Here is a 13,496-nt window from a genome sequence, read left to right on the forward strand (position 1 = left end):
CCGATCATTTTATTTTGATCATTTTCCGATCAGAATTAAAGCTCTGTTGAATTTTTCTCTTTCTACATCGATATTGATCAGTGCAATTGATAGCCTGCCGCCCCTCATCATCCTTCCCCCTCCCTCCCTCTCTCTCGTTTTTCCAACAGTTTTTATTTTGTTTTTATCATGCTACACAAACGAGTGAATTTTTCTTTTATAAAAATTATCATATAAAAACTTCTCATAGGCAAAATTTTCTTTTCCTGTGAGATTTTTTCTTGCTTTCAAACGTGCCCATTGTGATAGGTTTGTTCTACTGATGATTTAATAAGAGTAAAAGTTTAGGTTATTGTACCGAATTGATTAGGTTTTAAGTGGTTGATTTCATTTTATTAAGGGAAAACAGACAGAGTCGGTGTGTGCAAGAAAATCTTTCCTTTGTTTCTTTTCCATGTAAAGGAAAGGCTTTACAGGCATGAATTGCACATTCCCATCAATAAGAAAAAACACCATGAAAAAGGGATCCCATGATGGAAAGACCATCCCATGTGTGAAAAATGCATATGTAAATCCATTAAGAGCAGGGGGGTTGTTACTATGGGTTTACATATTAACTGCATGGTCAATTACATGTAAACCTTCATTTTCATGTATAAATTGGGAGAAACAAAGGAAGCTTAAGAAATCTTGCCAGCATATGTAAAAGCTAATGACATAAAGGGCACATTTGGAAGCCATAAAAACTCTCATAGGAAAATAAAGTTCTGCCTATGAGAAGTTTTCTAAAAGAAAGTTGTTCGCCTGTTTGTATAGCATGAGAAAAATGAGCTGAAAATAAAAAAAGAAAAAAATTTAGCTTGTTTGTTTGTGCATGAAAAAACTTTTTCTCTCCAACAAATCATCAACACCAAACAGATCATAAAACCACATCATGAAGGATCATCATCAAATGTTCAACCTAATATAAGTTGAACTTCTTAAAAAACAGAAAGATCATCATCAAATGATGCTCTAGAATGATCACAGATCATAAAACCACATGAAGGATCTCCCAAGATTCTTATTTGAAGTTGATAACTAAAACAAATGGCATTCAGTTTTCAGCGTTGGAGAAGATGAGCGGTTACCTAGGGTCCTATTTACGGATTCCGGGTCATGGACCCTTCTCTAGGCTGGGTTTGGTGCCGGTTGACACAATTTGGCTTGGGCCGGTCTACATACTTGGACTCTGACTCTAGTCTAACGGTACGTTTGATTGGCCCCCCCAATTGTGAATCAGGATCTTGCAATTGTGAGATTGCGATTCACAGTAGGCAAATTTTCTTTCTGTTTGTAAACATGTGAAAATTTGCATGGTGTAAATGATTCTCATTCTGCTGCTCTGCAAACGTGCGAAAATGTATACAATGAACCATGATTCATTTGTCACACCCATTTGCATTTCTCGCGGGCAGACCCTGTGAATTCGTATCACAATCTCGTTCTTATTGGAGTTAGTCCAAAGCTAGGATCCGAACAATTTTGAAGAGGATAAAGTTACAGATCAAGCACGAGCTGGTCCATTTACATCTACTTGTTAATTCTGACGTGGATGAAAGTCAGCTTTTCCGGGTCCCATCCTCAAATCTGGTATCCGAATCTGCATTGACTGCAAAAGGAACCAAATCCGGCATGTTTCCACCCGCTCCGGTCCGATTGAAAATATCACAATTCTGGTCGTTCGTCGTCAAAAGAATTGTTTACGATTTTGAAACAATGCATTTATTGTGTAAGCTCAGAGCTAGGCTCAATAGGCTTAGACTCCAATTCCTATTGTTTTCTATTTTAAAAAAATGTTTAACAAACTAGCTCAGGCTTGGCTCGTTTAACTCGGACTCACTACGAGCTAAAGCTGGGCTCGCCACACGAGTGAGCCAAACTAACTCCGATGCATGCGTTTTTATCCGACCCATTCCTTACCGTTGACATATTTGATGCCAAACGCAAGGGGTTAAGCCGTAAACGCGTCCACTGTCCTTGAAGCAATAACGAAAAAAGTGGGAGGCTATGTGAAATAACTAAAACATTGGTCACCTCCGTACACATTTGATCTAATGGGCAGCTTTTCTGCAATTTAACAAAAAGAGCGTAACACCGTTTTTTCTCTCCATAAATAACTTAGAAGAAAGGTGCGGGCGATAAGACAGCACAAAGAGGAACGCAGCGGCGAAGAAACCCAAATAGGGGAAGAAGCGAGGAGGAGGAGGAAGAAGGAGAGAGATCCAGAGGATTTACTTCCGATTATACCCTTCATTTATTCGATAATCACTTCTCAGATCAGTGCTCCCAAAGGCGGGGAAGAAGAGAAAGAGAGAGAAGAAGAACAAGATGTCGAGCTTCAGCGGAGACGAAACCGCCCCCTTCTTCGGCTTCCTGGGCGCCGCGGCCGCCCTCGTCTTCTCCTGTAACTCTCTCTCTCTCTCTCTCCTTCTGTATTCTCGCAATCCTCGTTGTTTTTGGTTGATATTGTGGATTTGGATCAGGCATGGGAGCGGCGTACGGGACGGCGAAGAGCGGGGTGGGCGTGGCGTCGATGGGCGTAATGCGGCCGGAGCTCGTTATGAAGTCGATCGTCCCCGTCGTCATGGCTGGAGTGCTCGGTATCTACGGCCTCATCATCGCCGTCATCATCAGCACCGGGATCAACCCTAAGGCCAAGTCCTACTACCTCTTCGACGGCTACGCGCACCTCTCCTCCGGGCTCTCCTGTGGCCTTGCCGGTCTCTCCGCCGGGATGGCCATCGGCATCGTAGGGGACGCCGGCGTCAGGTGCTTTCCCACTATCTCTTTCTCCCTCTCTCCTTCCTTCCTTCCTGTCTTCTTTTTTCTTCGGTTTCCGATAGTGTAGGCAGATCGTCCGGATCCGTTTATTTTCTGTCTTTTTTTTCTTAAATTTCTTATTTTTAAAGAAAAAACCTCTTTTTTGTTAGCTTTCGGTCTGATCTGTTGTTCATGATTCCTTTTTTTGTTCTTTTTTATAATATAGATCTGGCAATGTATCTAGGTGGAATATTAGGGTTTTCTGAATATACTGAAAGAACTTTTAGTTGCGATTATTGTTATGATTTTGTATTGCGTGAGTTGATGGTTTCAAGATTGAAGATTCAATCTGAAAACGAGTGCAGATCTGGAAGTTTCTTGTAGAAAGAAGGCTCTTTCTGCTTATCCATGCCTACTTGCTTATTTTCAGGAGTTTTCTTGATGCTTTTGATAGCCAAGACTGGGGATAGAGCTAGTGACAATTGGACCCTAAAACCCTTGGTTAAATACTGCATTCCTTCGGCCCAATTTTAGTGTACCTAGAATAATAGGATTTTTTTATCTTTAGAAGACGGTGAGTGTGCATGCCTTTGTTGTTGTTTTTTGTTTATTTATATTATGTGATGACAATGTTTTTCTGATGGACTTGCTGCGGATTATCAAGAAAACATGATTTTTAGGATGTTTAATACTATGTAGTGCGCTCTTAACAAATGTTGCAAGTATCATACCATATCGACAGTACAATACTTATCGTAACCATGATCTAACTCGATATGATAGTATTCGTATTGCTTGCATCGGATGACACAAACATGTATAGTAGGGTGTATCGTACGAAACGTGTCTAGCGCACTTTAAAAGGGCCGAAACTCGAGTTTTTTTAATTTTGGGTTTTAAAGACCTCCCTTGGGCCGGTTCTCTCGTTTATGTAGAGACCTTTAGAGGAGAACCCACACACCCTAAGAGACGTGAGAGCGATTTGCAGCCGATTCATGCACAAGGGAGAGGGCTTTTGCTGATTTATTAGGTAAGAGTGCATTTCTATCATTTTTTCAAGAGAGTGGGTTAAGGTAACAAATCCCTATTCTTTGCTTCCCATTGATTTTTTTTTGGGGAAATGACATCTAATGATCTGGCATGACAATAGTATACTCAAGTGAAGCAGATCAGGTCATGCTGAAAATGAGCGTTTTTGCTCATGCGGACATTGTGGCCGTTTGTTTGCATTTTGGATGAATGCCACGTGGTTTTGTTGATTTTTGAGCTTTTTAAAATGCAAATCGGATGGCCACGATGTCAGCATGAGCAAAAACACTCATTTTCAGCATGACCTGATCTGCTTCCGTACTCAAGTAGTGGTAAAAACCGATTGAAAATTGAGTATAACTATTGCCATCATATTGTTTTAGGTGGTATCTCCTGGTTGAAGCATCATTTAGTCGGGACACATCACAATGTTGCTCCCTCCCTGCATGTCACGAGATTTTTTGAATGTCATTGAAATGACAATGCCAACAATTATTCACTGGTCTGAGAGATAAAAGACAAGAAAAAAATATTAGTGAGACAAAATGGGTTCCGCATAGCTTTGAGAGGATGTGTATGACAAAAACGAGCTCCTTACCTTCTAATACTCCAACTCCTATCTTTAGGGATGACACTGGACCGGGGCGGGGGTGGAGGGACAAGGTCTCCACCTCCGCCCCGTGTCAAAATTTTGTCCTTCATCCCCACCTCCATCCCCACACAGGTTTTGATTTTAACCTCCATCTCCGGTCCATTTTCCGTTTCATGTCCACCATCCCCCGTTCAAATGGGGCGAAGTGGTCTTTGTTTTCCCGATCCTTTCGCTGTTAGAGGAAGGAGAGAAAGAAGATGAGAGTAATGGGAGCTCGCGCGGCTCGTTAGATGAAGTAGAGATAAGAGATTCAAGAAAGGGTTTTATGTTAGGGTTAATAATATAGATATAAGATTTTGTAATATATAAGGGTATAATAGTAATTTTCTTAATGGATATCAGGGGCGGGGCGGGGGAAAGAGTAATTCCATCCCCGCACAGGTTTTGATTTTAACCTCTATCTCTGGTCCATTCTTCGTTTCATGTCTTCCATTCTCGATCCAAACGGGGGGCGAGGTGGGGCAGGTTCCTATTTTCCCCCGGTCCATTGCCATCCCTACCTAGCATAATATCAATAAAAGAAGTTGATTGATGTTATATTTTAAAAAAATTTGGTTATTTTGTTTTTGTTTATGTAATATGAAAGTATGAGTCTTGTGACATGTTCTTAATTGCAAGATATTTAATATTTTGCATTGTTCTTGTGAGATATGCATGCAATATTATCTATATTAGTTGATGTTTGATGATGTTTTATGCCGCTCATAGAGACATAAACACTTCATTTGTGATTTGATGATTGTATTTTATGCAATTCATCATTGTTTCATGCAGTGTTGTAAGTATCATACCGTATCATACGATACATGTCGTTACTTTGGGCCTAGTCGATATGATACACAACCTTTTTGAGATATGGGTGTGTATCATACCTGTATCAGTTGTATTGTATGATACACCCCTTGTATCGTATGACACACCCCGATACAGGGTGTATCTTACAATACACAATTAGTGCATTTTATGTTGCACTCAATTCATTTTTTTTTGAAATATATAATAAGACTCCTTAAGATGAGTTTGTGTTCACTCCTAAAGAACTTGAAAGTGATTTAGGGCTTGATTTCTTGCAAGAAGAAGAAGTCTTCATTTTTGTTTGAACTTAAAAAATTTGGTTATGCAAAAATTTTAAATTTTAAGTATTGAGAAACACTTGGGGTTTTTGTTTTTGTTTATGTAAACATCAACTGTTATAGATATTATGACTTGTTAGTTTAGTGTTATTGTTAATTATTTCACAATTTACATTTTTCTTATGAGATATGCATGCCGTTCATAGCAACTCATAGAGACATAAATGCTTCATATGTGATTTTATGGTTGTATTTTGTATAATTCATCATTGTTTCATGTGATGATTTTTTAGAATTTTTGCTATTTTTTTATTTTTGTTGATTTATTTGGATTTTTGAATTTTTTTATTAAAAATCCACGATACAATATGGTGTTACTTTGGGCCCGACTGATACGTTTAACAATACGATACTTACAACCTATGTGTTATGCTTTTTAGAACATTTTGCTAATTTTTCTTGATTTTTAGATTTTTTGAATTTTTTTATTAAAAAGTTATGATTTTTTACACTGCGCTATGATACTTATCTAACTTTGGGCCCGACCGATATGTGTAAGGATATGCTACTTACAACCTTGCTCTTAACGCTTCTAATTTTTCTATTTTGGTTTTGAGATGGTGAAATATGGAAAACAAAAGCGCAATATGCACTTTAAGATAGGTTCCAATGTCATTATCTTGATCATTAGTGTGTGGCTACAATTTATCTGATACATTTACTAGATTGGTGATGGAATGGTGATCCCAAACTTTTATTTATGTTATCTCTTGGCCTGGCTTGTTGGTAGATTCAACAACTTTTCTGAAGTGCACTTTGGTTGCTGGTAGCGTTCACATTGTTTCATTGGACTTATTAATCACTATGATTTAGCCATGTTGCGTCATGGATAGTTTTAGAAAAAGTTTTGTTGCTCTTCCCTGGATTTCTCGTTGTAATCTGTTCCACAGGATTACAAAACATCTTCTTTCACCCTTAGCTTGTTTCTCTTATGATCTGCCCCCAGTGATTTCTTGGACTTCGATTATTCTGTATAAGTTTATCAATATGTTTCTTTTGTGCATAAGGGAATCCATATGTTAAGTGATACTTACAAGACATAGCTGGTTTTGTTTTGTTAATCCATACAGGTATTTCCAGTAAGGGGTTAATTTTTTAATGCTATTATTTTCTTCCTCCAATGTGGTACCTTTCAGAGAAAATGGACTATCTTTATGTCTTTTTCCCAGTAGAGTTATTAGCTTCTATACCAGTATTCTCCTCTCCCCCTGGCTCCTTGGTTGAGTTACTATGTTTTTTTCCTCTCATAGTTTTTTTTAATTTGGTGATAATATTAGTTTTTGAGGTTTTTTCCCCCTCTCCTAGGATTTCACAATGCCTTTCTTTCTGGAATCCTGATCTTGTCTCCATTGCTTTACCCTTTTTTTTGTCTCAATCTTTTTTAATAGTATATATCTGAATTTTGCTAACATCCTCCTATGGTCTGTCATTGTAGATGTGAAATTGTGCTAGTATATTCTGGGGTAGTTCTGGGGTAGTTTGGTCTCACTTATCTATTTAAGCTGTTTCCAGATATAGATTGTTTGTAAAATAAAAAGAAAAGAGAACCTTCTGGGAGCATCATGGTTAGAATATATTGTTTACTCTTTTGCCTAAACGTGTGCCCTACTTATCTTTTAAGACAATGCCAATTTAATAGTATTTGTTGAAACTGTGCAAGCAACCTGCTCTTCTGCAAAAGCTTCTTGAATTTAGATCGGTTAGATGTATCTGGTCTCCAAGATTTTCTAACTACACTGCCTAGAGTTTGGCCAAAATTGGTACATTGGTCTCAACTCTGGAGCGGTATTGGAAACATAAATCTACCGATTGGTCTCATATGCTTGATGATATTTTGATCTAATCGGTTGTTTTGCTGTTATTCTGGTAGGGGTCTGCCTAACCCCAGCTTGCTTATCCCAAAAAAACCGTGTTTCTACACATGCATTTCATATGTACTGTTTGAACCAGAGTTGTCAGTCGGGGAAGCAGGAGCGGGAAGCGATTCGGAAAGTGGAAGCGGGAAGCACGGCACTTTTAAAATTTTAGGAAGCGGGAAGACTTATAAGCGAACCAGGGATCGTCTCAGTAGCGACCTAGGAAGCGTACTGGAAGCGAGGGGGGAAGCAAAAAAAGAGAAAAAAGAAAGAAAGAAAAAACAAAAAAATAAAAAAGAGGGAGAAGCGAGGGATGAGCGAACTTCCCCTAAATTGGGAAGCACACTTCCCAAAATTTTTTGGTGCTTCCCAGCATGTTTCGGAAGTGCCACTTTTCGCGCTTTCGAAATGCGCTTCGGGAAAGTGTGCTTCCCCATGCCCTATGGCACTTCCAGTAACCCTGGTTTGAACACCATGGCTATTCAATGCTAGGAAGCATTTTTCTTCTTTCTTTTCTTGTTAGTCTGGAAGCTAGTGAATTATCTTTATAATAGTATTCATGTAATGGCATTTTTCTCTAGGACCTTTATTTTTAATTGCCAAGCCAGGAGGTATCATCCAGTTGATTTCAAACCTGGCGACCCTCTTCTAGGGTTGAGGGCTATACACCATAGAAGTGCTGAAAATGATGTGTTTGATGTCACTATGATCACATTAAGGAAAGTTGAAAATACAGTTGTGGAATTGAGGTGAACAGGATTAATGTCAATTTCATGTGGTTGTTTAGGTTTAAGTAAATTTCATGCCATTAATAAATTTACACTCAGCATCCTCCCTGTGTGTAAATTTGGTGATGCTTTCTTGTGCATGCTTCCTGGTCTTCAAACCAAATTTTATAATATGTAAGCTCGTGTCATGGATGTGTCATTATATATTACTTTCTTGTATGTTATGTGAATGAGCATTTTCCATGTGCAGTTGCTGTTAAGATGAAGCTTCCTTTCATCATTCTAATGCTATCATGCACACATACGTGCATGTTTTAGTTTGCAAGTATGGAAACAAATATTTGTAGTTCAAAATTGACAATTGAGTAATATAAGCACTGGTTAAGTCAGATCTGGCTTAATTATTAAATTAGGTTTGTCTTCAAAAAATCTGATTTGGAGCCTGATATCTGAGACACATTGTTGGTTCGTGTTGAGACCCAAGATATATGAGCAAGGATTGCTTATCATTAGCTTAAGAGTCCATGGTATTAGACCCTTGAACACTTTATCAGATCAGTGACTTAATTATTTTTTAGAGAACTGAGCCTTCAGAAAGGTCCAAAAAAATTTGCTCGAATGCTGACTCTTTCCACAATAGTTATAGCTGAGTTTGTCCTATTTGATGCCTTATCAAATCAAACCTTTCCATGTCTGGCATTTCTTCTTCTTCCTCTATCTGTTTTGGATTCACCGCTAAAACCAATATTGCACTCCAAAAATTGGACTCCTTTATTAGTTCATTTCTTTGGAGAAGGGGACAATGATAAGAGATGGAGAAACTTCTTGGCCTGAAAAAGATACCCTAATCTCTACTTATTCAGCTTAGCTTCCCTAAAGACTATTTTTTCCTCCTTTATGAAATGTGCAGACTTGCTTATTAAAAGCTGCTTAAAATCATCATGTGAACTTTTAAATAGCATAATATTGACTTCGTTATTTGTTTCAGCTCTGCATTTCCTATTTCTTCCATTACCTCATACCACGGTTTGGCTCTTTGGGAGTACAATTCATGTTTTTCTTTTCTTTTTTGAAAGGCAAGCTGAGGTTAGGCAGACCCCTACCAGTTACACTATACCACTGGATTTTGAACCTGCAACGTCCCAACACAATTCATGTTTTTCATTCCATAGTTTTTTATGATTCTGCAATGTGAAGCTTTCATTGACCAAATTCCTGTTATTCATTTTGCTTTGGTTTGTACTCTTCTCCTCCAAGTGCAATCACATCCTACACTATATATAGTTGCTTTGTTGAACTTTATGGTTGCATCTTTGAAGTTTGGGTTCTTGATGGTCCCACTTGCATAGTCGCACTTAGAACAACTGTTTTATTCCTTTGTCCATCCTGAATTTTGTTGGTGTGTGTGTACCACTTGGTGTGATGGTGCGTGTGTACCACTTGGTGTGATGGTGCGTGTGTGCTTGCATCTTTGCATGTGTGTGCATGTCCTTGTTTTTGTGGGCCTTTGGGTGTGCATGTGTGTGGGTGTGCATATGCATGTTCTGTCAGGCATGCCGGAAAGAGCAGCCAATTGTTCCGTATTGCTCTTCTATCATTCTGCAATAGACCTTCGAACATAAACACTTTGTCAAAGTTCTTGGAAAACTGCATATCAACTCATGTGGTTTGTGCTCGCAAAACATAAGGGGCTTGAAATGCTCCCCAAAATGCTGGCCTCCTTGTCTAGGGGATTCTTGTTAATAACTGGTATTGATCTGGTTCTTGATCCCATAGCTCAGTTAAGGTGTTTGACACCCATGGGATTTTAATGAGATTATGAAGTTGACTAAGGCATATGAACGAGAGAGTAGATTGAGAGAAGGCAACAGAATAGGAAAAAGAAATTAATACATGGCCAATTGGAAGAAATTGCATATCATTGAGAGTACAGAGTGACACTTCTGTTAGGGAGGTTGGTTTGATCTTCAAAGATGGGGGAGGTTTAAGGTGGATTTTATTATCAGATATGCTTCTTATCCTCCACCCTCTTGATTCAGACATTTATTGCAAGTATGAGGGAATTTTTTTGTATCCTTATTAAGTGGATTTTCCATCATTGTGAATGTCCTATAGATACAAATAGAGATCTTACTGAGATCCCTTACCAGTTGCCATCAATAATGGCAGTAGGGTCCAATTTTATCTTTGGTTTAGACCAGAGTTACCAGAAGCGCCTATACCATAGGGGAAGTGCGCTTCCCTGATATGTGTTTCGGAAGCGCGAAACGTTGCGCTTTCGAAACGCGCGGGGAAGCATCCTTTTTTTGGGAAGCACACTTCCCATAAATGGGAAGCACGTTTCCCTTTTTTTTATTTTTTTTTACTTTATAAATATATATTTTTTCTTTTTTTGCTTCCCCTTCGCTTCCTAGGTCGCTTTCGAGACGGTTCGTGATTCGCTTTTAAGTCGTCCCACGCTTTCCGCTTCCTAAAATTTTGAAAGTGCCTTGCTTCCCTCTCCCGCTCCCGCTCCCGCTTCCCGCTCCTGCTTCCTCGACTGACAACCATGGTTTGGACACTGGCATGTCAAAACATGTATGTTACTAAATCATGGTACATGTGGAGGGCTTCCTGTATTTTGAAAAGTTCTATTCTGATATCTGTAACATGGTAATGGTGCTGTCCAAAAGATCGGTGTGGGATACAACATGGTTAGCAAACCCGGCAAGTCGACTCCAGAATCACCCGAGTCGGCCCGGATCGGACCCCAATTGGATCACCGACTCCAGATCACTGATCTACATGCCTCTTAAGTGTTTTTGTTATGCATTTTGTGCTTTTAATCACAATCACCTATATCGTTAAAGGTAATTTCTCGGCCAGGGTATTTGTCGAAGAGATTTTCAAAAGTTAATAAATCTCGGGAATATCTTGGCAATATATAAAAAAATAAATAAAAAATCAAAAAAATAAACTAAAATATGTCAAATAGAAAAATGAAAGAATGAGTCCCTTCTTTCCTTTTCTTCTTTTCCTTTCCTTCCCCTCCCTTCCTTCCTTTCTTCTCTTCCTTCTTTCCTTTCCTTTCCTTCGTCCCCTCCCTTCCTTTCCTTCCTTATTTTTTTGTAATTATCGTGATAAATATAATTTGCTAATATATTGAAAATATCATGATATTTTCAATATATCAGCGATATCAGTGATGGTGGTTTTAATACATAATGGCCATAAAAGAATACTTGTTATAAAGAATTATATGTTTTTAAATCATAAATATTAACAATTATGTATAGTTGAATACTTATATAGCCTAGTCATTGATGTCATGTGCTAAATTTAGTGATTATACAGTATAAATTTTTATTTTTTTCACATCTTGACACTAGAAAATGCATAGTCCTAACTCGTCCAAGTTACCGAGTCAACCCACTGACTCATGAGTTAAGGGTTGTGCAATCTGAGTCATGAGTTTGCCAACTATGGGATATAGGTGGTTGTGTCTCCCTTTCTCTCAAAGTGTGCAGGTGAGCTTTACTGTAAATTCGTCTGCCAAGGTGCACCTTGCCTTTTTTTACATAGACGCTTCACTTAGGGCTGGTAAACGAATTGAGCGGCTCGTGACTTGGCTCTGTTTGACTCATCACAAACTCGTTCGTGGTCGGTTTGTATAGCTGGTGAGCCAAGTCACAAGCAACTCATTTAGCTTAAAAGAGTTGTGCCCAAACACAAGGTGTTCGGCTCGGCATGGGTGAGGTCGTACAGATAAAATATATACATATTGTGTAATATATAAAGAGAAGAATGCACAATATATATGAACTATTAAGTATAATATATAAAATATATATTGTAAAGTATAATATATAAAAAATACATATTCTATGTATATATGACATGGAATGTTTTTACATGAGCCAACTTGTGTTTGTCTCGTATCGTTCAGGGCTGAGCGGAGCCTCAGCTCGGCTAAACACAAGCATGAGCCGAGTCACGAGCTCAATCCATTGGTAAACGAGCCAAACCTGAACATGTCCTTTTTGGTTTGATCAGTTCGTTTACCAGCCTTGCCTTCACTTTAACATGCATATCTCATATTGACATGACATAGCATTGGCCACAACACAACACTTCATGGACACAGGCAAACCTGTGTTGGTCATGTTCAATGTTGTCTTTCTAACTTCATGTATATATATATCTTGATCCTTTATTTAGTAGCTAATTTTATTTTTTCTTAAAAAATTGGCATTGATTATGTGACAGTCAAATAGATAACTTCATTAAAATCATAGAAAATATTGGGGACGTGCTGTGTGTGTGTGTGTGAAACAACACTCTTGTAATGCAATTGCTTATGGGACTATCATTGCACGGGATGTACCTGCATCACTCTGATTGGCATGCTCTTCTTCTGTTTGCTGAAAAATTTGCAGTTTTCTATTAGCTAAGTTAGCCTGGCAATCTTTCTGTGGTGCATTGCATAAGGAGCTCTCTCTCTCTCTCTCATGTGATTTGTGTTTTCAAGATTTGTAAGCTGCAAGTGATGTGTCAGTGTAACATCCATTTATTCTAACGATTAACATTTTTATTAACTTGTGAAACACCTGAATATGGATATACTAAACAGTGAAGTGTCTTTGCAGAGCCAATGCCCAGCAGCCAAAGCTGTTTGTTGGGATGATCCTCATCCTTATTTTTGCTGAAGCTCTGGCCTTGTATGGACTCATTGTGGGCATCATTTTATCATCCCGAGCAGGTCAATCCAGAGCAGACTAAGCACGTTCATGCTATGGTTTTGTCGTTTGTCGGTTCTCCATGAACCGTAATTTCTTCTGAGATTAGTAGACCTGTTATCCTCTGTATTATGTTTATTTTCTGATTTTCATGTTAAACCAGACCATAAATTTTTAGCTATAGTCTCTAAGTTGTCTGTTAGGTCAGTAAAGTTTTTGATGAAAATAACGCTTGTTTTGCCAAGCCGTTGTATTCTACCGTACATTCTTTTGTTGAAAGAACAGAGTTTTTTTTTTGAAAGGCAGCTGGGGTTAGGCAGACCCTCACCAGTTATTATTCAACATACCACTGGGTTTTGAACCTGCACCGTCCCACTACAAGGAGACGTGCACTGACAGCTCCTAGCCTCCTACCAACCACGTGGAGCACCCGTTGGTTGAAAGAACAGAGTTTAAATGTTGAGAGAACAGAACCTAAAGATATGGTTGTTTTTGTGCTACCTGGTTCTACTAATCATTGCGTACGATTACAAAACCGAGCAGCCTAATTCATGAATGCTCAAGGTCATATTCATGTTTATGGAAGGATGAGTGATTTATAT

The 13,496-nt window shown here is 38.6% G+C and overlaps 1 protein-coding gene across 1 annotated transcript; it reads left to right on the top strand.

The window, feature by feature from the left end:
* Positions 1-2,124: 2,124 nt before the first annotated feature.
* On the top strand, positions 2,125-13,194 carry LOC149835879 (V-type proton ATPase 16 kDa proteolipid subunit). The gene is made up of 3 exons (XM_090008814.1): positions 2,125-2,425; positions 2,505-2,790; positions 12,805-13,194. The coding sequence occupies exons 1-3, from the start codon at positions 2,350-2,352 to the stop codon at positions 12,935-12,937; spliced, it is 495 nt and encodes a 164-aa protein (XP_089864940.1). The 5' UTR covers positions 2,125-2,349; the 3' UTR covers positions 12,938-13,194.
* Positions 13,195-13,496: the final 302 nt, after the last annotated feature.

The sequence above is a fragment of the Nuphar pumila genome, chromosome 6, assembly GCF_984573655.1.
Source record: "Nuphar pumila chromosome 6, dmNupPumi1.hap1.1, whole genome shotgun sequence".
NCBI lineage: Eukaryota > Viridiplantae > Streptophyta > Magnoliopsida > Nymphaeales > Nymphaeaceae > Nuphar > Nuphar pumila.

Excerpts from the sequence above, each read along its gene's own strand:
- LOC149835879 (XM_090008814.1), top strand. The coding sequence starts at position 2,350 with ATGTCGAGCTTCAGCGGAGACGAAACCGCCCCCTTCTTCGGCTTCCTG. Across the intron at positions 2,426-2,504 it reads GGCCGCCCTCGTCTTCTCCT|GCATGGGAGCGGCGTACGGG; the intron begins GTAACTCTCTCT and ends GATTTGGATCAG. Across the intron at positions 2,791-12,804 it reads GTAGGGGACGCCGGCGTCAG|AGCCAATGCCCAGCAGCCAA; the intron begins GTGCTTTCCCAC and ends GTGTCTTTGCAG.